Source organism: Mustela nivalis (genome assembly GCF_964662115.1).
Source record: "Mustela nivalis genome assembly, chromosome: 10".
Classification (NCBI taxonomy): Eukaryota; Metazoa; Chordata; class Mammalia; order Carnivora; family Mustelidae; genus Mustela; species Mustela nivalis.
This window is the reverse complement of record NC_139029.1, coordinates 20,556,699-20,584,694: the sequence shown is the minus strand read 5'-3', so window position 1 is coordinate 20,584,694 and position 27,996 is coordinate 20,556,699. Positions and strand designations below refer to the sequence as shown.

Here is a 27,996-nt window from a genome sequence, read left to right as displayed (position 1 = left end):
ACGGGTCCAAGGTCACGGATACAAAGACGGTTGGAAGCCAGACTTAACTCCAAAGCTGCTCAGAAGTCGAAACCACTCCCGGTTCAAAGGACAAAAGCAGAAACGCTCGCCGGGCCGGGACAGTAGCAGGCACTTCCGGGGGGAGGAGCGAAGCCACCCGGCTGCGAATGCGACGCAGGCCCAAACACAGCGAACTCGCGAGAGGACGTGCGGAGAGGGGGAGGAGGGGAGGACTGCCCCGCGCCGCAAGCACCGCCTGTCGGTCACCTGGCCCCGCCCCACGCCGGCGCGCCCCTGGGCAAACCCCGCCCCCACTCCTGGCCGGGCGGGAAGCGAACGCGCGCTCCCTCCCGTTACCCTCCGCCTGCGGGGAGGGCGGGGAAGGCGGGAGGCGCGCGCTCGCGTGCTGCGTGCTCGCGTACGTCGCTGGGGCTCGCCTGCGTCCGTCCCGCCGCTCGCCCGTTGCCGCCGCCGCCGTCGCCGCGCTCTCGCTTCGCCGGCCGCCGCCTAAGGGGGCTGGGGCCGGGCCAAGCTGCCGCCGCTGTTGCCGGGATGCCGCGGGTGTACATCGGCCGCCTGAGTTACCAGGCCCGAGAGCGCGATGTGGAGCGCTTCTTTAAGGGCTACGGGAAGATCCTGGAGGTGGATCTGAAGAACGGGTGAGGAGGGCAGAAGAGGGGTCGGCCGGGTGGGGACAGGGCCCCAGCGGTGGTGGGGAGGCCGCGGGAACGGGAGAGGGACGCCTGCCCGGCGCGGAGCTGCTACTGGCCTGCTCAGGCTCCGCCATAGTCGCGGCGCCTCGGGGGCGCGGGTAGGCCCTGGTTCCCACTGCGCCTGCGCGGGTGGGGGTGGTGGAGGGATAATGGGAGCGATGGTGAGGATCTGAGTGGGACGGGGAGAAGGAAAACCCGAGTGGGATTGGGGCTCCGGGCGGGAGGGTACGGCTCCTGGGCGCCGGGGAGGCCTGGGTTTTTCCTTCCCGGGTCCCGGCAGTGGGGTCTGGTTCGTCTCCGGATAGAAACCGACCTTTCCCGCTCTTAGGGCTGCTGGAAATAAACAGGATTTCCTGCTCGCTTTTCACCTCTTGGCCAGTCTAATGGATCAGACAGTCACCACGCATCTTTCGCGAGGCCAGGAGCTCCGGAGGGAGGCATTTTTTGACGTGCATGTGTCACACTTTTTTTGGGCGGGAGACTCGGGTTTGAGTGAATAGTCTAGTGGCAGTTTCGAAAGTATCGTCTTGCCGCGCTGAAAGCCTTGACCGTTCTCCCCTACAAGGGTAATTTAAAGTCTTGATTCGTTATCTTTCCAACTCCGTACAGAGTTTCCATACTGTGGTTTCCGTTCTACGACTTGCCAAAAAATTGCTTTGTCGTTGTAGAATTTGTTAGAAGGTCGTGGCCTCCCTGGCTAGTATCTGCGGCAGCTAGTTAAGGAGATGGAGATTCACAGCTCGAAATTGCTAATTTCCCCGGGTTTGGTCTGTTACTTGTATTCCTGATCTACTTTGGCAAAGCAGGGCCACCCGGGGCTACACGTTTCAGGGGAAGGAGATGAGTCCGGCTTGGAGAAGATTCCCAACGGGGAAAGCTATGAAAGCCAGGAAACGTTAGGTAGGACTTCAAACACATAGGTCTAAAAATTAAAAGGAGCGGGGGGGGGGGGCATTTTAGAGCACTAAACCTTGAGTGTTAGAGGAACTCTTGGCTTATTTGGAAAAAAAAAAAAAATGAAAGACATTTGCAACAGGTCGGATAATGGTTACAGGTTACTCTCCATTGTAATACTAGCAACTAACACTTGAGAAGTTAGGAAAAATACCTCAGTTGCACATTTGAGACAAATTGGTAGCTTCTATATACTCACATTGTTGGTTGGCTTTAAAAAGTCATTTCAAAGAGATTGTTAGGAAGACTCACCTTCTTACTAAGGAAAATGTCTTCGATAAAAGTGTTTATTATTGGGCACGTGGCTGGCTCAGTCGGTGGAGCATGAAACTCTTGTTATCTAGGTTGTAAGTTCAAGCCCCACGTTGGGTTTAGAGATTTAAAAAAAAAAAAAAAGACCTTTTTTTTAAGTGTTTACTATGAATACCGAATACTGATTTAGAGTAAAAGGTTTAGGAAATTACTCACTTGGTACAGGAGAGCTTTTGGTTTTTAAGAAATTTACTAGATAAAGTGGGGTTTTGTTGCTTGATACATGTATGAAAGATGAAGTGGAAACTCCCCGTTTTCTTCAGAGGCCAACTAAGTTGACAGTAAATTTTGTCAGTTTTGTCAGTTTTCTTATCTACAAGGGAAAGGAGCATTAGAGATAATTGTAAAGCATTTGGCTCATAGCTGTAAATGGTAGCTGTAATCAAATGGGTTTTGACTGTGATCATTAGGAGACAGTTTCGGTATTTGGTAACATGAAGGATATTTGGTGAGGTCTGTTTTCTAAAGTTACTCAAGTGATAGCAGGAAATAATGTTGATGTTAATGGTAAAAAGGTTAATGGGACAAACATGTTAATAACCCACCAATGAGATGCTTGCTACTGTGCTAAATGGATTGGAAAGAAAGAAAAACAGTTTCTGCTCTTGAGTAAATTAAGTGTTGACAATTAGAACATGTCCACATTAAGAAATGCTTGCCCTTACTTTAAACTCAAGTAAAACTTGGAATAGTTTGTTGGAAGAGATTTGTTTGAAATGGGCTTTGAAGAAAGAATTGACTGGGGCTTGAAATAAAGTGTCTGGGAATAAAGTATGTCATAACCGGTGATGAGGAGGTGGTCCAGTAAGGAACACTTCTGAGAAAGAATGAGGAATCAGTCTTGGGTTGAGTCTCATGAGGGATTTAGCTTGATTCAAACAACATGAACCAGAAGCATCGACTATAAGATTTTACACTGAGCATCCAAAAATCATGGATAGGAATTGAAAGGCTCTGGAGGGAATAATTGAGCAATATGGAAAATGGAGAGAAAGGGCAGATTCTTGCAAAACCTTAAATGCCTGGGTCTCTTTGGGGGAACTATTCTCTTAGCAGATCTGCTGCTAAACCATGATATATGTGAAATCTGTGATTGAAACTGAAGGCTGAAATGAGGAATGGGAAGTCATTTCAGGGATTCGAAGGCAGGTGAGACAATTAAACTGGCACATGTGGCAGCATTCAGGAATCCCTGCCAAGGAACGGGACTGCTGAGCAGAGGACCAATGGTGTAGATGGATTTAGAGCAAGAATTGACTGGACTAGATTGTAGAAGTGCGGAGGAGTCTGAAAGGAAGGAGGAGGTACAAAAGGGAAAGATGGCGTAATTCAGAAACGTGTAAGCGTGTGGTTCTGGATATAAGGGTAGTAGGTCTCCTTGAGAAGCATTTTTTACATACCTGACTTGTAATTATTAGTAATTAAACCTCTGAAGCAGATTTTGGAGGGATAGGATTTTGATGAATTGTGAACAAGAGTTCACACTTGTAGTGTGAAATGTATCAGTAGACAGTAGATATGTTCAGAATTAAATAGGTATTGGAAGTTCACCAAATGAGGAAGCAGATGAAGAAGGTGAAGGGAGATTTAGTGTCCAGGTGAGGATTTTATGGATCCTCTTGGGATTTCAAAAAATGTATATGCAGTAGTCCATTCCCTGCCATTTTATTATTCCAGGGGACCTAATCTAGATTGCCTTTATTTCAGAGAATTCCTAAAAAGGTGGTTCATTTGGGACCACAACGTGATGTAGATCTCCCAGGACCCTGTAGACCACGCCAGGTGGTAGGTGTAGGGTCTCCTACATTCATACCTGCCACACTAAGTCCAGCAAGAGCCACTATGGGACCAGGGGTCAAGGAAACAACAGTATTAGCAGTGTCTGTCTATAGCCTTCCAACTCTGGTAACTTTTGCTTCCTTTGATTATTTGTGAATTCTGTGGGCTTTCTTCTTTATTAATAAATCATGTGAAGTGTAGAAGGTTTTTCATATGGAAGTTTCTCTTGCCACAAAATCTTTTGGTTACAGTTGTAGATCTTTATATCTTACTTTTTCCATATCTTAGTTAAGAAATTTAATTTATCACTCCCTGAGATTATTTTACTTGCCTAGGAGCTAGGCCCCAAATCATTGAGGGTTTTTTGTTTTATTTTTAAGTTAACCAAAGACATGAATTAAAACTCGACAGAGAAACTTGGCTATATATTTCACTCTGTGCTTCATATTGCAGTGAAATTGTGAGTAGCCAGAATTCTCAGGGGGTGTTCCTTTCTGTTTAATTGGATTTGCACAACTTCTTAAGTATAAGCAGGAAGTTTTTATTTTCACCGTCCTCAAAAATCCCTTCAAGTAGAAGCTACCTTAATTTTTTTTTTTAATACGTTGAGACTCTTCGGTGAGTCAGAATTACTGGTTTTGTCCCTGATCACTGTAGAGCATTGTTAGATTTTTAGATATTGAGATGAATCCCCCAACCCCAGACCCTACACAGGGATTTTTCTCTGAGTCCTTGATGGGAGCTTGTTTTGTTTAGTTTCTTGTCTTTTCGTTTTAAAGGAGCAATAATGGAAATATAATTAGTTTAATGTTCCAGGTTATTGGTTTTTGGTTAATTGAACTGTGGGAGATTATCTTCACCCACCACCAAATAGCAATAATTGCATTATCATTTTTATGATAATGGCACAACTAATGAGTGCCAGGAATGACAAAGAAAAGGCAAACACTCTCCCTTTAAATAAAAAGACCTCACCACCGTTTTGTCCACAGGCAGTTCTGCCTTCAAAAATAATGGCATGTTGAACCCCTATGGTCCAGGTCTTTGAATATTTCTGTAAGTAAGGCATTTGGTTCTGGAGTAATTTATCTAAAAAGAGATTAAGACAGTTTTGTTTAAAGGAGCACTTGAACAACTTTGTTTATACATAGTTAGAATTAAAGACCCATTTTAATTCCTGTAGTGTTTCAAAATAGCATGTATTTATCTCTGATTGTAAAATTTTTACATATTATAAATTTTTAAAAAAATACAGAGGACAGGGCGCCTGGGTGGCTCAGTGGATTAAGCTGCTGCCTTCGGCTCAGGTCATGATCTCAGGGTCCTGGGATCGAGTTCCGCATCGGGCTCTCTGCTCAGTGGGGAGCCTGCTTCCCTCTCTCTCTCTCTGCCTGCCTCTCTGTCTACTGTGATCTCTCTCTGTCAAATGAATAAATAAAATATTTTAAAAATAAATAAATAAATAAATAAAATTAAAATACAGAGGACAAAAAATTATCCGAAGGTAACACTGCGTTTTGAGACTGTCTTTTTTTCATACATCCATACTCTTCTTAGGCCTCCCCATCTTTTCTACAGACCTAGGATCATACTGTACATCCTATTTGTTTCTACCTGACAGCCTGACCTTGACCTTTGTCGTGAAGTGTTCTCTGACAACTTGATTCTTAATGGGTTCGTAGTATTCCCACATATCAACAGGTTTTTGTTTTTGTTTTTGTTTTTATTTATTTGACAGAGACACAGCAAGAGAAGGAACACAAGCAGGGGGAGAGGCAGGCATAGGGAGAAGCAGGCTTCCCACAGAGCAGGAATCCTCATGTGGTGCTCAATCCCAGAACCCCAGGATCATGACCTGAGCTGAAGGCAGACACTTAACAACTGAGCCACCCAGGCACCCTTCAGCAGTTACTTAATTTATTGTACATAATTAAAACCATGTTGCGAGACATTAGATTGTCTTTGGTTTTTTGCTAGTGTATGCTTTTATGGCACTGTGGTAAATATCCCTTATGTAAATCTTGGGTGGATTCCTGGGTGAACTTTTGGAGTCAGAGTATATACACATCTTTAAGGCTTTTGCTACCCATTGGTTTCCATTACTCTAGACAGAGTATTTATATTTTCACCTGTTGTGTTTAAGAGTTCCTGTTTTTCTGAGCTCTCAACTAGCCTTCATTATAATTTTTTAATACTGTGATTTTTAACAAGATTGTTTAAAATTGTATATGAGGAAGTTATCGTGCAGCCTTTAAGGCTTGTCCATTTAGCCTACCAAGCATAACAGCTTCAAGAACTTTTTTTTATTAACAAGTAATGTATTATTTGCCCCAGGGGTACAGGTTTATGAATCATCGGACTTACACATTTCACAGCACTCACCATAGCACATACCCACCCCAGTGTCTATAATCCACCACCCTATCCCTATCCGCCTCCCCCAGTACCCCTCAGCATGTTTCGTGAGATTGAGAGTCTTTTATGGTTTGTCTCCCTCTTAAATTCCTCATATCAGAGAGATCATATGATAATTGTCTTTCTCTGATTGATTGACTTATTTTGCTCAGCATAATACCCTCTAGTTCCATTTTGGTGGCTGCATAGTATTCCATTGTGTGTGTGTGTATATATACATGTGCACACACACATACCACATCTTTATCCATTTATCTGTTAAGAGTTTTCTTTAAAAAGAACTTGTTGGGGCGCCTGGGTGGCTCAGTGGGTTAAGCCTCTGCCCCCGGCTCAGGTCATGATCTCAGGGTCCTGGGATCGAGCCCCACATCAGGCTCTCTGTTCAGCAGGGAGCCTGCTTCTCCCTCTCTTTCTGCCTACTTGTGATCTCTCTGTCAAATAAGTAAATAAAATCTTTAAAAAAAAAAAAAAAGGAACTTGTTGACTGATTAGAAAATAAGTATAAAGTCCTTTTAACATAAGGTCTTCTTTTTATTTAAAGATTTTATTTATTTATTTGAGATAGAGTGAGAGTGAGAGCACAGGTGAATGCATGTGCACGAGCACAAGCAGGAGGCGGGGCAAAGGGAGAGAGAGAGAAGCAGACTCCCTGCTGACCCAGGACACACACACCCCCCTCAGGCCATGCTTACTGAAGCCCAGGACCCTGGGATCATGACCTGAGTCAAAAGCAGACGCTTAACCAACTGAGCCATCTTAACATAAGGTCTTAGGTGCAATTTTATGTCCCACTTTTTCTGCCTGATTTATCTCGTATATTTTTTGTTACATAAAAATCTTAACATCATTTTCACACCTGCAGAAAATTTATTGTATGACTGAATCAGGATTACCCAACCATTCCTCTTAGGTCATCTCTAAATTCTGCTTGTTAAAATAACGCTGTGATTGGTATCACATGCCTAAAACTTTGTATTTTTATCATTCCTTAAGACAGTTTCTGTGAAGTAAAATTCACATGTCACAGCAGGAAAGAATGTTTTCGAGGTTCTCAGTGCATGTAATGCCGACCAACTTTCAGAAAAGCTGCGTGCCGGCTGCTCTTGTACCAGCAGTGTGTGGCACGTGGCACTTCAAGTCTTTGGTAATTTCACAGCTGCAGGTGGTCTTATGTGTCTTCTCATTTAAGAACTTTTTCTTAAATGAGTAGGAAATAATGAGAAATAGTGCTATGGATTTAGCAGCATTCTTCATTAGTAGTATACCCATTACAAATGTGACCAGGTTGGTTTTTGTACTGCAGTCTCTTGTTGAAGTGGGCCTGCATCTTAAATTTAAATGTTACTTTTCTTTTTCCTGAGACATGGGTAATTTTTAAGTGTCTGTCATTTTGAAAAATCAATGCCAAGACACAAAACTGTACTGTAATTTTGACCAAATGTTGCTAGCATAAATTACCTGGCTGGAGACTTACACTGTGTGGTTCTGGTTCCCCAGTCAGTTGGTGGTAAGAAGAAACATTGGAATTATTCGGCCAAGTCATTTTCAACCCCTGTTCCTCAGTTTAATGTCTTGCTCCTCCCTTCTCTTTGAGGGAGCATATGAATAAAAGGGCCATGTGAAGTATTTGTCCCTTTTAAAAAGTAAGCATAGGATGTAGACTAGCTAAAATAAGATATGGGTTCCCAGTATTTCTGGATGCATCCGAGAAACTTAAACAGAAAATTGTTTTTTGAGCTTCTCTAAGAAAGATGCTCATAGTATATGAGAGAATATTATTAGGGGTGGTCTTTATAAATTTGTAAGCTAACACCGAAATTTCAAAACTTTAAAAAACATTAGCAGCAGACGCTTGGGTGGTTCAGTTGGTTAAGCAACTGCCTTCCGCTCAGGTCATGATCCTAGAGTCCCGGGATTGAGTCCCACATCAGGCTCTCTGCTCAGCATGGAGTCTGCTTCTCCCACTGACCTCTCTTCTCTCTCTCTTTTTCAAATAAATAAATAAAATTTTAAAAAATTAACAGCTTGCACTTGGGTGATTTATTTTTCAGCTGCGTACACCAGAGCGCTTTACTAACAGGTGTTGTTGTCTCTAGTTTGTACTGATTGGGAAACTGAGGAATTCGGGCAATTAAATGCCTGGCTCAAGGTTATAGAATGACTTCTTGCCAACTCTGGAAGCTGAAGCACTTTCTTATTCTCATACCAGATACAGCAGGAGCAGTGGCAGTCACAGCCTGTCTCATGCTCTTCCCTTCCGTGGTTCAGTCCTATTGAGGACAGGAAGGTAGTTAGGTTCCACAGCCTGTTCGGTCTCTGGTCCCAGCTACAGTCTTCAACAAGCTAAAAAAGTTACTGCCGCCAGTGAAACTGGTGGTAGTTTTTGTGACACTGGCCCTAGACAGAAACTCTAGTGAAACTCTCAGGCTGTTCTTTGAAGAGCCATAAGATGGTATCAGCTCTGTCCTGGCTGCCCCGGGGTAGGGATCGTGGGAGCAGATGCAGTTAAGTGATACCTGTTGCGTTATTGCTAGGGCTGTCTGGTCTTGGAGTAACCTGAAGGTAAAGGATCAGGCTGTGCTCTGGATTTGCATGTCCATGTTTTGAGGAAATGCCCTACATTACCTTTCCTGCGTGTTGAGATGAAAGTCTGGAGGTCTTAGAACTGCAAATGATACCTGAAGAAGCACCCAAAGGACGCTTGTAATCCTTCTATCAAGTCCCCCAGCCACATCTTTAGACCTGGATGCCGGAATCGGGGGCATTTGTAAAGAGAGACCTCCAAGACCTAGAGAAAGTGGGGCAACTGAAGGAGGAAAGGGGGGAGGTCTGGATCTGGCCTTCAAGAGTGGAAGAGGTGAGCAGGAGGCTCAGGCACGGGATCAGGAACCACAGACCAGAAGCACTGAGTTTGAGAAAAGTTATTTCGTGTGGATGACTGGAAGCTGTTGATCCATTAATGTTAAAAGAATTTGAAAATATTAAAATACTAAATGAATTAAATGACCGATTTCAAGGGAAGGGTGTCCCCTAAGAAATAGCATAGGAAGTGACATCTTTAACCAAAAAGGAAAAGAATCTGACGGCAACCTGGGGACCATGGAGTGGTTATAAGGGATATGGGAACAGCCAAGATGGTCCCAGAGGTATAACTTCTAAGAGGCTTTAACAGCTGTTACCCACTCATAGTGCCATTTTAGAGGTAAGTATAAACTGGCTTTGTTTGTGGCTTTTGTGTGGAATCAAGTAGTTCTGTCTGCTGAATGTGAACTATTTCACTTGGGTGTAACAGATACCCTATTCCTATCTTACGTCCCTAGAGTGTTTGTTTTTTTTTTTTTTTTCTAAATTGGTAATATGATGTTCATCTCTTGAGGGTTTTTTTTTTTAATACATATATTTTTTAAATCTGATTGTCTTCATGAACTGTAGTGTGTCATCAGGGAATAGTTAACCCCTTTTCTTGTGGGATCTCTTCATTTACTCTTCGTGTTGGTAAGTGTCAGAAAATGGAAAGGCACACAGGTGTGATTGTTTGCCCCTTACCCACTTTGAAGAAAGCGGCCATGTTGAGTTTAAAATGTAAATGAAACCCATTTTTTGTGTTGGGGGTTGTGGTTGTAATGGTGACCCACAAATTATTCAGGAGTTTGTTGCTTTCTGGGAGTAGTCCCATTTTATAGGGTGGAAATATGGTAGTAGCCTAACGAAAGTGAAATTGCTTAGTACCCTTAAGTTCATTTTGAAACAGTTTGGGATAGTTGAAAGGAATTGGCAGATAGGCCTATAGAATGGTTACAAAATAAGACTTGAATTTGAACTTGATACAGATTGCTCTCTATCTCCTCCTATTCTGGAGGAATTTTGTTTTATTGCTCAATATTTAGGGCACTGATTGTTTCTATTATATTTTCTTCACCCTGATATGTGAGCATTCCTTTAGAGACGGGCTGGCATTCCCTTAATGATGTTACCTTTCACTGTTTTCCTAGATTGGTGCTAAAATTTGTTAATTTTGATAGGCTTGGTTCCACAAGTAACTTAGAGAATAAGTGTTCACAACTTACTGGTATCAATACCTATCAGATGCAGAAATGGTATTTTTTCCCATTTAGTATTTGTCATAAGTGCTAAGAGTCATGTGGGCATTTCTCTTCCACAGCACATAATTTGATAAAACTGATTTTCTCTGCTTCTAGAGCTTGGATTTCTCAAATTTCTCTTTGGACCACATCTTCCCATTACTGTACGAGAGGCAGTAGCACATGGTAGTGAGTGTTGACTTTGGCTAGGAAGGACCCCAAGTGTTGGGTAGCCTTGGCAAGTTCCTTCTCAGCTCTGAGTATTGGTGTCTCCATCGGTGAGCTCAGAGTAAACCTCAGAGTTGTGCAGATTATTACAAAGGAATTTGAAGAAAGAATTCTGATGGGCTGGAGTAGTTAATAGTAGTATGGAATTAAACAAAATTAAATCAGATCTTAGATGCCTGTTATCTGCAAAGTACTTTCCTGGTTGCTGCTGCTGTAATCCTGGTGTAGTTGGCAGTCTGTAAACCTTATAGTATTCTTTGATTTCTGGTCCATTTTTTTTTTTCCATACCATTCATGCTTATATTTTTTGGTCCCAGTCACCATTCCTTAAAAAACTAATTAAATGCATTCTTAAATACATAATTTTGTCAATATCCATTCACATCTACCACCTCTAGGCCCAACTCTTTGTCATCTCTATGCTGGTCTAATTTTTGCTGAGCCTTAAAACCAAAGACAGGTTCCAGGGGTTGTTGTGGGACCTCCAGAATGGGGATTGCACAGAATAATCTTATTTTTCCTCTATTCTTCTAGTCTGTTATGTTCTGAACCCACACATGTTTTCGGAAGGACCAGATGGCTGACACTGGCTAATGGGAACCAAAAGACAAGAGTGAAAGTAACCTGGTTGTCACATACCCCAAGAGTAGAGGGGCCTCACCTTTGCCCCAAGGTCAATTTCTTTATCTCTCTGGAGACTTTACCCCATTTACTAAAAACTTCAATACAACCTGGCTTATCCGAAGTTAGATTATCAAGTCAAGCAGCAGCATTTGTTAAATGAAGAGGGTTGTACTCGGGACTGTGGGAGAGAAGAAGCATCTGCCTTTACAAAGGCAGTGTAACCTGGTAGTTTAGAACTTGAGTCTGGAGTCAGGTGGATCTGGGTTCAGATCCAGCCATAACCACCTTTGAGCTCCTTGGTAATGAACAGTAGCTTAGGCTTTCCAAGTCTCAGTCTTCTCATTTGTGAAATGGGAGTAATCATAATAATAGTACATTCTTCACATACAGTACGAGGAATGAATGGAATATCACAGATAAATTATTTACTGCGTGCCAGGCACCATAATAAATATTAAGTCTTTGTTATTAAAGAGCACATAATCAAATGAGAGGATCAGCACACAGAAAAGAGCAAGGCCTTGAAAGGCCATAGAAACATTGTCAGTGGAATAGAAGTGCCAGAGCTGAAGAAGGTACTCAGATAATTAGGCAAGTGTGGGAGACTTCATAAGAGAGAGAATTCTCAACTCTGTGGAAGAAGATTGTTTTGCTTCACCTTGTGTACTCAAGGCACTCAGGTTTGGAGAACGATTGAAACAAAGCTGTTTAGGAGTCATTATAGACCTCTGAGCAAAAGAATGATCTAGGAGCTGGCTTTCCCTGCTACACCCAAAGAGACAAGTTGACTAAGTAAGAATAGCCATATCCTGGAATTAAGTAAACTGATCAGACAGGAAGAAGACGGCTGGCCTTGGGGGCCCCCACAGATGAGAGACCGAGGGCCGGGTGGCAGGCTGAGCGGGCAGCCGGAGAGGAGTCATCAGGGTAATCTCGAGTGCTGGGAGGAGATTAGTGGTCAGGGGCTCCAGGAGAGAGAAATCATGAGGTAGGTTTTCTTCTTTGAAGGTGGGGAAAGATCAAGTGCAGACTGAGCTGTGGCCAGCGCTTACAGACCAGGAATCCACACTAGCTCTAATCAGAGAGCTCTTGGTGTGCGGGAACTGCCAGTTTGCCGACGTGAAAAGAGCCCCAGACTGGGTACTGGTGAGCCCTGAAGTCGCACCCCAGCTCTGCCACTCAGTGAGCACGGGTAAGTCATCCACCTTCTCCGGGCGGCCTTGATGGCCATCCCTCCTCTGAGGCTAAAGAAAGGGAGGCCAGAATGCCCAGAGCAGCCTCCTTCCTGTCTCAGGATAGGAAAGGATCTCAGGAACCCCCTTCATGTGGTAGGAGCTCCTAGTCGTGGGGTCATAAACAACCCTCTGTGACCGGAAAAGTCAAACTGCAACCGTAATCAGTGACCCAGAGCAATGAATGTGACGCTGGGTAATTCTGCTCTGAGGGCCTGACCACAGCTTCCCTGGAATGTGGTAGACCTCTGGAGTTGGGCAGTGAGCGTTCTCACTGGCAGGCTTTTCTCTGAAGTTGGCCTCACCTGAGCAGTAGAGAAAGGTACAGAAGGGCATTTCTGCGCTTCTCCAAGCACGCTGTGCAGACAGTGAGGATTACTGCTGTTATGACTATCCTGTCAATATGTCCTAACTCTTTTCACCTCATAGGACCAAGTTGACGGAAGCATAGGACCAACACTGAGTACTTTCGAAAGAAAGCTGTTTGATTCCTGTTCACCGAATGCCATTTCTTTCAGGGTAGATTGAAGGGCTCTGCCCTTAAAGAACAGTGCTATTGACCCTAGTTTGAGGGTTCAAGCCACCCCATGGGTTAACTTCAACAGATGAAAATTTTTCCTTGGCTACAGCAACATCCCTAATCCTGACCAGCCATGGAGAGGTTCGGTTCTTACAAGGAAAATGAGTGAATGTGGGAATGGCTCACCACATTGGGAAAACAAAACTCACATCCTGCTGATGGTTGGCTGAGGACTGTCATGTCCACATACAAAGAAAAGCATGTGGCACAGTTGTAGGACAAAGGTGAGCAGAGATCTACTGTGGAAAGGGGCACATTTTTCTTATAGAGAGAACAACCAAGGCATGCCCCTCGGTAAGCAGTGTCGGTGGGTGATGGCAGGCACACGCATGGAGGCTTGCTTTCCCTTGCTCCTCGTGTCCACTCTCCCTGGGTTAGCCAGCTCTGAGCACCCCCTTTGTCCTGCCCTGCCCGGTTAGCTTGGTCAGCATACCTCCACAGCAGGTCCTGCTCCTCAGTTTTCAGAAGGGACTTTTCTCCAGTCTCTCAATTCAGTGATGATGTCTGGGAGACAGAGGTGACCCTCAGTCCTTCTGAAAGTGGTGGGATAGGTGGCACATTCTCTTCAGTGGGCCATGCCAGGTGGTATTTGGGACCATGGCTAGAGAGGATTAGGATCAGGGAAAGCCCCTCCGGCAACAACATAGGCTCAGATGATAATTCTTGGGTGAAAAGTGTGATTAACATTACTACAAATGGAAGTCTTAGGGTAATTCTAAAACCATGTCCTTCCGGTTCCAGCATTTCCGAGTTCTGATAGCCCAAGCAGTAGGGGTGCTGTTGACTGGGGGCCGCCAGGGCTGGCCATGGTGGGCACCTGCACTGAAGTCTGGAGCAGCCCACACAACTCCGCGTGGCTTTGTTCCTGCTCTCCACAAACCTGGCCATACTTGCTAAGAATCACGGTCCCCGCTTTTTTAGGGAGAAAATGACAGGCACTCTTCCTCCCGTTTTGTTTTGTTTTTTGGGGGGTGGGGTAAATCTGTCAGGATAGAATGTGACCCAGAGGAAGAAGAGTTAGGGAAAAGGCAATAGCAGAGGAGCGGCAAAGAAAGAAGTTTCTCTTTTAATTGAAAAATGGTGTGCATTTAGTGGCCATGCTTTTTGTTACGTCACATAGGCATTGGGTGGGGGGGGGCATGACATCTGGGAGGAAAGCAGGAAGAGGCACATGGGAAGGTTTTTTATTTATTTTTACCAAGCCCTGCGGTGGAGGGATTTTTAAACTTTTCTTAAGATTCATTCTCCTGAATTCCTTCATCTTCTTTATTCTTATACTGGAATTACTGAAAGATGGTGGGTTTTCACGGTAGGAAAGGAGGGGTGTCTGCAGCTGGAAAGAAAGCTGTTGGGTTGTGTTCGTGAGGCTTACTCATGGTCCCACCAGAGATGTGTGCACACTGGTCCACACGTGCCGCCGACACGTACAGTGTGCATGAATGCCTGTGTGTACAAAGGGTTCAAAAGGAGAGTATTTTGGGGGAGAATAGTTTCATGTTGTTTGCTGTAAAGCACAAAGTGATGTTAAGATCAATGTAGAAAGATCCTCTAATATTAGTTACCAGGGAGGGCTTTATTTTCTTGAAGGCACTAAGTTTAATTCAGAGACAGTTCTAAAATTTAAAACTAAAATTGGGACCCATACAATAGTTTTTAAGGGCACCTGAGATGATTAAAAATTAAATTTATCCCTGTCCATCTGTCACTTTGTTATTCCTCTGATGCTACCAGATTAGTTGAAATTCTCTCATTTCAACATTTACCTATCATACTACAACATTAGGAGAAACGTTAGGCTTATGTAGTATAGCTCCTTTTATTTCACAGATAAACTGAGACCCAGGAAAACAAAATGACTTAAATCTGCTTGTCAGAGTTGATTGATAGCACAACTAGGACTAGAACCCAGGCCAGTTCTTGCTACTCCAGTATGAGTAGTTATCAGTTTGCCTTCTGGAGTCCTCCCATGGGTTTTGAATGCCAGCTCTGCTGTTTTATCAGGCAAGTTACTTAACACTGTGTGTCTGTTTCCTCATCTGTAAAATATTGTGAATGTAGGGTAACATTTTCTAGTATATGGAGATTACTTCATAAATGTTAAGTAACTATTTTACTCTGTAGTCTTTCTGCCTTATTTGGAAGACCCATTCACTGCCTAGTGAATGAAACAAAGTCATTGTTTCAGTAGAGCTGATGGGAATAAACAGTAATGTGGTAGAGGCAACCACACTGGTCTGGTCTTTGCTCTCAGAACAGGTGTCCCTATCTGGTGTGGTTTGTGATGTAAGAGGATATTTGATTTAATCTTCCAGACCCACCGAGCATGCCCATGGCCAAGAAAAGTGATAGTCACATGCCTGATTAAATCCTCGGGCTGGACTTTTGACATAAAAACTTCCCAAATAGGGGGGTCTGGCTGACTCAGTTCAGCATGCCAGTCTTGATCTCAGGGTCACGAGTTAAAGCTCCACATTGGGCACAGAGTGTATTAAAAAATAATAACAGTAATAAAGTGAAATTTCCCAAATAGATTCTGTGGCTTTTCACAGAATGGCCAGATTTTTTTTCTGTAAAGCAAAATAAATTTTATCTCAGGGTAGCTATTTTAATAAGTGACTCCGATATCCCAGACATGTGTCTTCTAAGTGACCCACTTAGAAGTCAATATGAGAATTTGCTTATTAGAAATTTTAGAAGTAACTATTAAGGAAAGACTGACTGTTAAGGGCTATTTTCCTCTAATAACACAAATTGGTCCCTACAGCTCAGGGAATAATATTGGCAGGGTATGCCTTGCTTCAGCCCCAGCTGCAGAGAAAGATTGGTCTGTTTGAGCGTTAGTTAGTTTTGGTTTTGGTTTTTAGATAATTGTGTCTCCATTTAACAGATTGTCATTACTTTCCCTCCAAGGTCAGAACAGGTTCTGCATGTAAGCCTTAGAAACGAGTGAGCACGCACAGAGGGGTCTGAGTCTGGGAAATGTACCACATAGGGCTGACAGAAGCATCACCCGTTAGTGCCAGAAGCCGACCTTTCTAGTTGAGACGATTGGCATAGCTTCGGGGTCTTGCATTCTCTGATCCTCGAATAGTTGTAAACCCTGGTTATTTTGAAGAAAACCGTTTGGGTGTGCCTGTGATTTGTTACTCTTTGGGAGTCCGTATTGTCCTTCAGACACCTCGTTAGATGAGTTCGGGGCAAGTGGTGCTGAGCCAGCATGCCGCCCTTAAAGGGGCACCGGGGCATTTCATACGCCCGGGGCAAGTGTTTTCTCACATTACTCTTTCCTTGGCATCAGGCTCTGACCCATAGGATGCCAGGAGCGCGTGTTGTGGGTAGAACAGACCTGTGACCAGTTGACAAGTAAATTAAGGAAGGTACTTTTGGGGGCAGGGGAGTATTTTATGATCTGTCAAGAAAGAAACCTAAGTAGAAAGTAGATTTGATTTTTTTTTTTTTTTTTACTTGCTCTTTTATTTAACTTGGTCTCTAAAAATGGTAGTACAGCTTTTCTGCTCTCCCACTCTACTTAGGAAAGGAAAAGGCAGTTGCAATATATTATCAGGGATAGATTCTCAGTGACTGTAAAACACTCTAACATAGTCCATGATTGGGAGAGGCTTTACTTGCTTTGTTAAATATGACATTGTGTTCAGAATGACTCTTCCTACGTTGCACAGCGATGCCAGCCTTCTGGAGGCATCAAATCACGTTTCAGGCTTCATAGCCCACAGATTGAGCCGGGTGGCTTCCGAATTGTGTTACTGCAGAACATTTCCCATTGAACAACCCAGTGTGTCTGTGTTCCATTTTTCTAAATGGAGTTGAGATTCAGTGACTTGAAGTTTGAATGCCACTCAGACATTTCAGTTAAAGAACCCTCCGAAGTTTTCAGCCATTCACTGTCTCCTCTGGAGAGTCAGGTTGGAAAGAAACTCTTCCCTAAAGGGAAAATCCCACAATTCCAAGTTTCTCTCACTTAACATGTTGCTGAATGCAGCATCACATGCTAAGGAAACTGGAATAATGTCGGTCAGGCTGGATGAGCTCCTGGCAAGCCTTGTCACCTGTTTTTAGTTCCAGTCCGTTTAGACGCAGCGGAACACTGGTCACTGTTGGCCTGTGTACCCAGCTTTGTTAAAGACATTGCTTGTAACTTTCCTTTGTGATTAGGTAAAATCATGAAGATGGTTTTGGTTTCTAAATATAGGCAGGGGTCACAACGCTAGACTTCACAGCTGTGTTGTTAGACCAGACTTGAGGTTATTGATAACAGTTTCATAGGGTGTTCAACCTTACCAATGAATACCTTGCACATTTTGCTGTTCGGTTTTATAAGTTGTGTTAACAGGCATGAACAGGATTCAGTGGGGAGGGGGCTTTCTTTCAGATTTGTGAAACCCAGCAAACCTCTTTGTTGGGAAATTCCTAGCCATGCTCTCTCTATAAAGAAGTTTGCACAGTCCTATATAGATAGGTTTTAGAAAATTCCAGCTTACCTAAAAGCTCCTGGAAGTGAATTTGCAAAATCATGAGGAAGTGAATAGATCTGATTTTTTTTTTCCACTGATAATTTCTAGGATAGTTAGTTAATTCATTTGTGATTAATTTGTTTAGGTAGAAGAACAGGAACTTTAAAAAAAAAATTTTTTTTTTCCTTTCACGGAGATTTGAACTACTATTAGTTTTTTACTGGGTATTTTATTCCAAATGTAAAAAGCAGTGCCTGGATATAGGTCTAGTTCTCGAAGTTCTCATTTGAGGTTAAAGCTAAAAAAAAAGAGAAAGTTTTTATGTGAAAAGGGCAAATACTCAGTGTCATAGGGTCACATACCAAGCATCCCTCTGGAGGTCTCTGCTACTGCCACCAACTACTTAGGGAACAAAAGAAATGGTCTCTGTGTATGTAGCGAGCCTCTTACTAGAAAGACAGGAGTCTGCCTTGAGAAGTCTCCCTATCCTCTTGCAGTGCCTGTTGGCACAAAGCAAAGTGCTTTCAGCCAAAGGGAAGAGAAGGCCGATCCTTAGTTTGCAAAACCCACCTAACCTTTGCTAAGCATGACCCTCATTGCTTTCTCTTTAATGGTAGTGAAGCTGGATGTCAGAGTGGCACCAACCAGGATTTTGTTTGCTCTCTCCTAGATATGGGTTTGTGGAGTTTGATGATCTGCGTGATGCAGATGATGCTGTTTATGAACTAAATGGCAAAGACCTTTGTGGTGAGCGAGTAATTGTTGAGCATGCCCGCGGCCCACGTCGAGACGGCAGTTACGGTTCTGGACGCAGTAAGCATTTGAAAGGGCATTTGTATCAGTGCCATACATGCCTTTGTTGTTAAATGTTAATTTTTTAAGTAATTAATTAATGAATGTTACACTGAAATGTATTGCTCTTTAAGCTATTTGTTTTATAAATTATGTATCTTTTTAAATGTAAAATTGCAAATAAACATCTTTGATACTGCTTAATTTTAATTTAATTAATGACATAAAGTTCTTGTTTTAATACTTTATAAATATGTTTAATGATGTGTGTTTGTGTTGTTGTTTTTTTTTCTCTGTAATGCAATTGTTTAACATAGATTTAACAAAGACCTCAATGTTTTAATTAAAAGAATCCTTTGAGGCTAAGATGACTGCCTGTTCCATTTGCTGACCTTGGGTTACCTTTCCATGCGTGGCTCTTTGAACCATTGTGGCCCTTGGCTGACCAAAACAGGAAGCCATGTGACGACCGCAACCTTTCCCCATTAGACCTGGGTGGTGAGGATCCCAAGGGTTAGACACAGATGAGATTAAACTGAAATAGGTGCCTGAAAATCTTTTTTTCGTATAAAATATTCACAAAACTTTAATCACTGTGAGTAACACCAGTAACTGATTTAGTAATTTGGTTACTTATTTCTAAATTGTTAAATTGTTAATAGTTTTAATTTATGCATGTTAATTTTAAATATAATATTAATGAATATATATATATATACTTACCACTTTGTAAATTAAATTAAATTAAATTTCATGTTTAGTTGATTTTTTTTTTAATCTAGTTTAGAATTAAGGGGCGGGGATTGAACTAAAATATCTGTGCTGTGTGGGGTGGGGGTAAATGGTGTAGACTTAAGGGGAATATGTGCTGTGTCACTTTTTCCTTTTCCCTCACTGAAGTAATGTTATCTATTTGAAACTTCCAAAGGTGGATATGGTTATAGAAGAAGTGGCCGAGATAAATATGGCCCTCCTACCCGTACAGAATACAGACTTATTGTGGAGAATTTGTCAAGTAGATGCAGCTGGCAAGACCTAAAGGTTTGGGCCTTACTAACCTTGTGGGATAAGTTTGGGGAGGAGTTAAACTTGGGAAAGAGGTCATTTTATGCTGGGCCATGTGAATGAAGAATGTAATGGTATTATATGTTTGAAAGCTTTCCCGAAGCTTGGAAAATCTCTAAAGGTTCTAGGGGCTCCTGGTGGGCTCAATGGAACATGCAACTCTTGATCTCGAGGTTGTAGATTCAAGCCCCATGTTGGGTGTAGAGATTGTTTAAAAATAAAATCTATTTAACAAGTAGAAACAAAAATTTTTAAAGCTTCCATAGGAGTAGAAAAGGCATCAGAATCTCACTATTACTATACATTAGGGGACCATCACTCTAAAGACAACCTGTATTAAATATGCCACTGTATAGAGTTTGTTGTAGAGAGATATGCCATCATAGTTTCTCACCAACAAAAAGTTGGAACCACCGGTGTTTCCTGCAACATTAGTTGTAATACTCAACGTTTGTGAGTAGCCCTTCGTTGGAGAAAATGACTGTCTGACTCATTCTTTCATAAGGTTTTGTTGTGTTGGGTTTTTTTTCCCCCATGAAATACTCATCCTCCAAGAGTTTTAAGGTCAAAGATTAAGGTCCAGTTGCTGTGTTGACCATCCAGTGCACTGAACTTAGCTTAGTTTTCGACAACTGTTTTTAAGCTCAGTAGGGAAGAAAGGCTTGAGTAGTGTCTTAATCTGGATGGTAGAAGGACAGAAGAAAAAGAAAGTCACACTTTCCACTCTCACTTCTCATTTTTAGTCCATTGTGAAACAAATCCTCTCTAGCCAAATGAGTGAGCGTATTTAGGTTCAGCAAAAAGTAGTTAAGGATCTTACATTCATATGGTTTTAACTCATCGAAGCAGTTTTATATCCCTTTTTAAATTTGCTCCCAACAGTCTTTAGATAACAAAGACAAGATCCAGAAAGGGCTCACACGTTGGTCTTAGCGCAGGAGGCAGGAGTACAGCCTAAGCTGGCGTTTCTTCAGCGCTTGGTGCCTTTTTTGGCAGTAGTAGAGGCGGCCCTCACCTGTGCTCGCTGCGGGGATGACTCGGTGTTCAGGAAGTTAAGGGTTTGATGTTTGGGTAGAAACTGGGAAAGGCTTTCAGACTTTCGGTTAAAATGGAGTTTAGCCCGTGTGTTCAGTTGATCTTCTACTTCCATGCCTTTGGTAGTTTCACTCTCTAGAAAAGAGAGTCATAGAGCAGATGTCCTTGTAAGTCAGAGCGGACTTAAGACCGGGGCTCTGGGGCCCACCTATCTGCAGTGAATCTGTCCGTTACTGTAGTTACCAAGTTACTTTCCTTTTGTGCCTCATATTTTTCAACTGTAAAAATGGGATTCATACCCATTTTTACTCAGTTACTGTCAGAATTGAACGCAATTCAATATAAAAAGTCCAGGAACAGTTCCTGGCACAATAAATGTGTTAATTGAGGAAATGCAAAAGTAAATTTAACGGCTGTTTTTTGTTTTTAAAATTACAAATGCATAACACCCAGTGATGTTGGTGTTGAGAGGAAAGTTACATGGTAGTCTGCCTTAAGAGGCATTGAGAACTGGTAGTTCGACCTATCAGGTGGGGTAAGTACTATTAATTCAGATTCTGAAGTCTGTATATTCTACTTTTCTGTTCTACCAAGTGGGAAAAACAATTGTATCTATCTCATGTTAGGACTTTAATCATGCCAGTCCCTACAGTAAACATTTAATAGTTAGCTGCTGTTACTAGTAATTTGGAAGTGTGGAAATAATAAAACAAAAGTAGTGTCATTCTTCAAGGCCTTTACATCCTCAACCTGTCCAACATAGTCCCAGTCTTAGCATAACTTCATAACATCTTCATTCAGTCTGAGAGGTGTCCAGATCTGGGTGATGAATTCTATGGACCTTTTTTTTATCCAGAGCCCCCACTCCTACCAGTAGTTCAGTTGAAGGAATTTTCTGCAAAGATATTCCCTTGCTGGATTATGAATAATATAGCAAGAGACTATACATAACCTGAAATACCCAACAACTGGGAAATCCTCAGAAATAGTACTGGACACCCTACTTGTGAAGGTTGTATGTTAAGGCTTAAACATTTTGTGATGCAGTGAGCAAAGAAGGTATTGAATGACATGTGTTCAGAGGAAAGTAGTAACAAAAATAAACTGCTGTTGAGTAAGTATACACTACATACAAAGTATTTATGGGGAAATTAGCTATAAAACCTTAAGTTCTAAATTTATCTAAATGTCATGGTCATTTCAAATACTAATACGATCTCCTCTTATCTATACATGACTTTTTTTTTTTTTTTTTAAAGATTTGTTTATTTTAGAGAGAGCAGGGAGAGGGGTACAAGGGTAGGGGGAGAGTCTCAGGCAGCCTCCCCACTGAGTGTGAGCCTAATGGGAAGGTTGGCTTCACGACCCTGGGATCATGTCCTGAGCCAGAATCAAGAATCAGATGCTTAACCGACTGAGCCACCCAGGCGCCCCCACTTTTATTTATTTTTTTTTTAGTTTTTGTTTTTTTATTATCTCTATACCACACGTGGCGCTCAAACTCCCAACCCCAAGATCAAGAGCCAGTGTTCTTCCAGCGGAGCCAGCCAGGCGCCACTTCAGTATGTATCTGGCATGTTAGTTGTGTTCTCCCAGTGGGTTTTATGAACTCCCAGGAGAGCCTGAGCAAAAAGGAAACAGCAGTAAAGGGACTTGGGTTATTGCACCTTTGAAGCCAGAGCTTGACACTACTGTTCTTTTGCCTTTGTTTTGAAGAAATGATATAACAGTAATTTCATTTTCTTTTTAAAGTTCTATTTATTTAAGTAATCTCTGCACCCAGTGTGGGGCTCAAACTCATGACCCTGAGATCAAGAGTCACATGCTCTTCCCGCTGAGCCAGCCAGGCCCCCTACCAGCAATTTTAAGTAAACAGAGGTGCTAATCTCATAATCCCTTTATGAATTTTTTATATAACCCTAGATAGTTGTCAATGTTTATATGTCTTTAAACAAGTATTTATAATGAAATGTAAAAGATCTCTAACATTTACTCATGTGTGGTAACATGAGCGTCTAATGCTGCTATAAACAAACTAGCCACTCTAAAATTTAGAAAGTGATAGTTAAAAATGTTCATATTCACACATAACTGTTTAAAGGAGTAAATACTTGTTGTCTCTACCACTCACCTGGTGCTTTAAAGAACCTTAGTAAATGGTTGGTATATAGATGGAAATATTTTCAGGAGTAAACTCCATTCTGAAGAAAACTAATTTTTAATGTTCATTATGATAATCGCATTAACAAAATATCATGATCTATTGAGTGATTTTTCTTTTTTTTTTTTTTAAGGATTATATGCGTCAGGCAGGAGAAGTGACCTATGCAGATGCTCACAAGGGACGCAAAAATGAAGGGGTGATTGAATTTGTGTCCTATTCTGATATGAAAAGAGCTTTGGAAAAGTTAGATGGAACTGAAGTCAATGGCAGAAAAATCAGATTAGTTGAAGACAAGCCAGGTTCTCGACGACGCCGGTCCTACTCCAGGAGCCGGAGCCACTCAAGGTACTGCTAACATTTGCGTGTCGGTGCTTACTGTCAGTTCCTTAATGAGTACATAGATGAATAATCCTCCTGTTGAATTCTTAGCACATGGTTCTGTCTGGTTTGGTAACTCCAAACTTTGAACTGAACATTTATTTGTAAAACTCTTGAATTCTTACATCATGTGCACAAATTGAAATTCTTTCTCTGAAGCAGGTATCAGTGACCTATTTTCATATTTTTTCTTTGGTACCCGAGATCATACCCTTTCTGGGGACAAGCATGGCGAGTAGTCCCTTGGTTTACTTTCCCAAACACCACCTACTCAAGAGTAGAGACTTTTTTTTTTTTTTTTAAAGATTTTATTTATCTATTTGCCAGAGACACAGTGAGAGAGAGAACATAAGTAGAGGGAGTGGGAGAGGCTTCCCACTGAACAGGGAGCCCAGTGTGGGGCTCGATCCCAGGACCCTGGGATCATGACCTGAGCCAAAGGTAGACACTTAACAACTGAGCCACCCAGGTGCCCTAAGAGTGGAGACTTTCTTATTCAGCAGCTACTCAGCACTAGGCCAGGCACTTGGGAACGAGACAAATACAGTCCGTGCCGTCATGAAAGTCAGCCTAGTGGAGAAAACAAGCATTGAGCAAATAATGACCGCTGTGATGAGTGTATGGCAAAGGAAATGTACACAGCACTACTTTGGAGAATGACAGGGGCTTCTCTAAGGTGGTGTCATAGACGCTGAGCTCTAAGGAGAAGCTGGAGGTGGCGGGTAGAGAAAGGATTAGTGCCCTTGTACTTCCGGCAGAGGGCAGCAGGGCGAGAGCAGCTTGAGGTGATGCAGAGAAGGGCCAGATCCTGCCAAGCCATGGGCCAAGTAAGGATTTCCAAGCAGTGGGAAGTCACTAGAGATTTCTAAGCTTTTCAGGTTTGGCTTTGTTTTTTTAGTTTTTTTCTTAAGAAAAATGTCAAATACATAAAGCATTAGAGAGAAAATAGTGAGCCCTGCATTCCCTTATGCCTGTTCCATCCAGCTTTACCTCTTGTCATTTTGCCATCTTGCCTCCCCACCATTGCCACTGCCTCATTTTAAGGCAGGTCTGGGCATCCCGTCATTTTACCCATGATTATTTCAGTGTGTACGTCTAAAGTCTAAAACCGTGATGCCATGTTACAGCTAGTAAATTTGTGTGCACATTCCCCAGTTTTCTCAAATCCGTATGCTTGCGGTTAGTTGCTTTGTTCCTCCTCGGATCCCAGCTGGGGTTACACATTGCCGTTAGATAGCAGGTCTCTTCTTTTCTTAATCACTGGTATGTCCTCCTTTGTCCTTTTTTTTTTTTAATTCTCCATGCATTTAGTTGAATAAACCCTTGCCCGCTTTGAAGATTTTCTCCTAGTGGAGATTTGTCTGATCACATCTGGTGGTGATACTTATGTTCCTTTATCCTCCCTCCCATATTCCCTATAAACGTATAGTTAGAACTTGAGTTAGATCTTGAGGCATGCAGAGTAGGGCCGGTATTTTAGCAGGTCAGCTTCATAACTAGTACTTGATACTTCCTGATGCATCCCTCGTGTGGTGTCTGGATGTCCCACTGAAAATGATGGGGAGAGCATACCAGTGTGCCGGGGCTGTGATGCATTCGTAGAGACTCTAACATGTGTTACGGAGTCCTGGGACAGTCCGTCTGACGGTCTTAGCATCCTCCCTCGCTGGAGCCAGTCAGTCACTGTTGCTAACTGATGACTTTCTAATCTCCTCATTCTTTCTGGATTTAAAGTCTGTAATTCTGTCGATGACTTCCACTCTCGTTGCTCTCCAATACAGTTTTTATAGGAAGTGCAAAATAGAAGAAGTTTGACATCTTTACTTACCAACTTTTAGAATTTTAAATGTGCCCGAGGGTTTCCCAAAGGTAATGATGAGGGTGGTGATTTAGTGTTAATATCATTTTGAATGAATTCTCAGGTGTTGATGTGTATTTAACGTTTCATCTCCTGCAGCAAATTTTTTATGCTCAAATTGTTCTGTCTTTGGTCATTGGGAGCCCTTAAAGTTGGCTCCTGTGTCTTCAGTATCTTGGTTTTGTTTGGTTTTCTTATGAATATGTTTCAGTGTATGTTTTCTCAAGCTTTTCATTGCGATCATTTTCAAACATCAAAGTTGCAAGAATGGTTCGTGATCACCTGTGGACCCTCCTGCCGTCTTCCTCGTATGTGTGCATATTTATGCATGTGCCCTACATGTTGACTCTGTTGTAGCGTTTTAAGGGAAGTTGAAGACATGATGCTTCACCCCTAAATACATCAGCATGTGTGTCCTTGAATGAGGAGAACCTCATTTATATTTTCTGATCTAACAACCTCAACAGCGATTCCATAGTTCTCTTCTGTCCAGGCCATTTTCAGATCTACTTTTGTCCTGACCAGAATCCCAGTCTAGTCTTACATGATAAGCTCTGTGGTCTGAAGCAGCCCCTCCCCCTTATCCTCTCCCCCCGCCAAACAACATTGACTTTTTTTTTTTTTTTTTTTTTTTTTTAGCAGTACCCCACATTCTGAATTTTCTGTTTCCTTTTAGCATCGATGAACGTGTGCTTTATCCCCTGCTTCCCTGAAACTGGAAGTTAGGTCTAGAGAAGTGTGATGGCCATACAGTTTCAACGTATTTGGCCAGAGTCCTTTTGGGTAGATGGTAGCAGTCTTTGAACATTTCCCTCTTTCTGCCCTGAGGAGATGTTCTAGGCCCATCTTGTGCACTCCTGCCCTGCTCTTGGAATCAGTCATTTCCCCAAGAGCCCTGTTTCGTGTGGTGGGAAGTAAGCAGAGTTCACAGTCTTGGCCTTTTAAAGATTTTTCTAGAGCTTGGATATATTTTGAAAACGGCTCTCTGGGCACAGTGAGTGAATCCAGTAAAGGGCAGAAGTGTTCACAGGAAGGCTAGTAAGGAGGCTGTTGAGGGACCATGATCGACGGAGTTGGCTTGGTCAGGGCGGCAGTAGAGGTGGGCGGCACATGAAGGGCAGATTGCTCTGTTCGTCTGGAAGCGGATGAGGGGGCAGGAAAGAGTTCAGGGCTGCGGCGTCTCTGTGGGAACTGGGCAAACGATGGAGGCGTCGGCGGGAAGAAGGAAGGGACCCAGGAAAAAGTGGGTGGGGGGGGGAAGCGTTTCAGGACTAGAGGTGCTGAGTGTCAAGGAATCTGTGCAGGTGCAACGTTTGCAGGTACTGGATCCTCGAACCTAGAACCATGGAGCGCGTTCTCTTTCACCTTTGAGCCGGGACACAGCCAGTGCCAGACATATTTTTCGATTATGAAACGCCTTCCTATTCAGCTGGCCTTTTGTCAGCAAGTATTTAAGGATATTCTCTCCCCCTAGGTCTCGTTCCCGAAGCAGACATTCTCGTAAGAGCAGAAGCCGAAGCGGCAGCAGCAAAAGCAGCCATTCTAAGAGCAGATCCCGGTCCAGGTGGGTCTTCCCTGGTGCACGCAGAGGCGGTCTGCAGGGTGCATGTAGACCGCGTCCCGCTTGGGTCTTAGTCCTGGTACCAGTCTTCCCTCAGCCCAGGCTTTCCAGCTGGGGTTTAAGAGTTGGGGTGCAGAAAGCCATCCTGGGCCCGTGCCCACCACGCCCTCCCCCTTCTCTTGGGACGTCTGCTTCCGTGCAGCGGGGCTGCGCGTGAGGCCGATGCTGGTGTCTCCGCAGGTCAGGCTCGCATTCCCGGAGCAAGAGCCGCAGCCGCAGCCAGAGCCGCAGCCGCAGCAAGAAGGAAAAGAGCCGGAGCCCCAGCAAGGACGACAAGAGCCGCAGCCGCAGCCGCAGCGCCGACAAGCGCCGCAGCAAGAGTAAAGACCAGGCCGAAGAGAAGGTCCAGAACAGCGACGGCGCCGGCAAGTCCAAGAGCCGGAGTCCCAGTCGGCACAAAAGCAAGAGCAAAAGTCGCAGCAGGAGTCCAGAGAGGCGAGTGGAGGAGAAGCGCGCGAGCATGAGCAGGAGCAGAAGCAAGGAGAAGAGCCGCAGCCAGGAGCAGGGCGTGCACAGGAGCCGCAGCCGCAGCCGCAGCCAAGGCGGCAGCCGCAGCCGCAGCCGCAGCCGCAGCAAAAGCAAGGACAAGCGGAAGGGCAGGAAGAGGAGCCGTGAGGAGAGCCGCAGCCGCAGCCGCAGTCGCAGCCGCAGCCGCAGCAAGAGCGAGAGGAGCCGAAAGCGGGGCAGTAAGCGCGACAGCAAGTCGGGCGGCAGCAAGAAGAAGAAGAAGGAGGATGCCGAGCGCTCGCAGTCCCGGTCGCGGTCCCGCTCGGCGTCCAAGGAGCGGGAGCACGCCAAGGCCGAGTCCGGCCAGAGGGAGGGCCGCGGGGAGAGTGCGGATGCCGGCGCCAACCAGGAGACCCGGTCCCGGTCGAGGTCCAATTCCAAGTCCAAACCCAACCCTCCGTCAGAATCACGCTCCAGATCAAAGTCCGCTTCAAAAACCCGGTCTCGGTCCAAGTCCAGATCCAGGTCTGCGTCCAGATCGCCCTCTCGGTCTAGATCCAGGTCCCACTCGCGGTCCTAACTGGCTACGAGCACAGCTGGAACTCCCCGAGAAGTCTTTTGTACATGTTTGGTAGCCGTAGCACAAGTGATCCAAGTAGAACATATGTCACTGCTGTACATTTTTAACTCCCCTAATGGTGTGTCTACAATTGTTCAATCTAAGTGCTTCCTCTCCGTAAAGCCTCCTGGCACCAGGCCTTCCTGCTCGACTGAAAACAATCTTCTCTTTGAAAACCCCTTTACTCATGGCCCACAGTAGAATATCCAAACCACCGCGGCCCTCAGCCTGGCCTTTCCTACAGGGAGCTCAGTACCTGGACGGCTTTCAGGCTGGAATGCTGACATAGGTAGGTACGGTGAGTTCAGCCATTTTTGCCCTTGAATTGATGCCCTTTGATGTTTGCCATTTAGTGAAAGTGCGAAGTCTTAAGTTTCCTACCACTTTGGTTTCATACTTTTGGACTTAACAAAGTTGTGAATAGCACAGTCGAGGAAAATTGATACCTGCAGTAACCCATAGGAAATAAACTGTAGAGTTCCATATTCTGGTATTGTGATTATATTGTTTTATATTAAAAAAGAAAAGAAAAGAATTTTTTTTAATTTTATTTTTCCCCGTCTTGCAAAGTATAGTGACCCCTGTTTCCATTAAATTTGAATAAAGACTATTTTTGCTTGACAAAA

The 27,996-nt window shown here is 43.5% G+C and overlaps 2 protein-coding genes across 2 annotated transcripts in view; one reads left to right on the top strand and one right to left on the bottom strand.

The window, feature by feature from the left end:
• PTPRU (protein tyrosine phosphatase receptor type U) overlaps positions 1 to 496 on the bottom strand; it is a 121,638-nt gene extending 121,142 nt beyond the window's left edge. Inside the window, exon 1 of the mRNA XM_082684731.1 lies at positions 423 to 496. The gene's annotated coding sequence lies outside the window, so the exon portion shown is untranslated. The remainder of the gene's footprint in view (positions 1 to 422) is intronic.
• Positions 302 to 27,996, top strand: SRSF4 (serine and arginine rich splicing factor 4). Its single transcript, XM_082684858.1, has 6 exons — positions 302 to 659; positions 18,062 to 18,204; positions 19,112 to 19,224; positions 22,578 to 22,792; positions 26,158 to 26,247; positions 26,485 to 27,996. Exons 1-6 carry the CDS (start codon positions 553 to 555, stop codon positions 27,329 to 27,331), a joined length of 1,515 nt encoding a protein of 504 aa, XP_082540984.1. The 5' UTR covers positions 302 to 552; the 3' UTR covers positions 27,332 to 27,996.

Bases quoted from the DNA above. Each gene is read 5' to 3' on its own strand.
- SRSF4 (XM_082684858.1), top strand. From the start codon at position 553: ATGCCGCGGGTGTACATCGGCCGCCTGAGTTACCAGGCCCGAGAGCGC. The intron at 19,225-22,577 runs GTTTGGGCCTTA...TTTTTTTTTAAG, and splicing joins GCAGCTGGCAAGACCTAAAG to GATTATATGCGTCAGGCAGG. The intron at 26,248-26,484 runs GTGGGTCTTCCC...GTGTCTCCGCAG, and splicing joins AAGAGCAGATCCCGGTCCAG to GTCAGGCTCGCATTCCCGGA.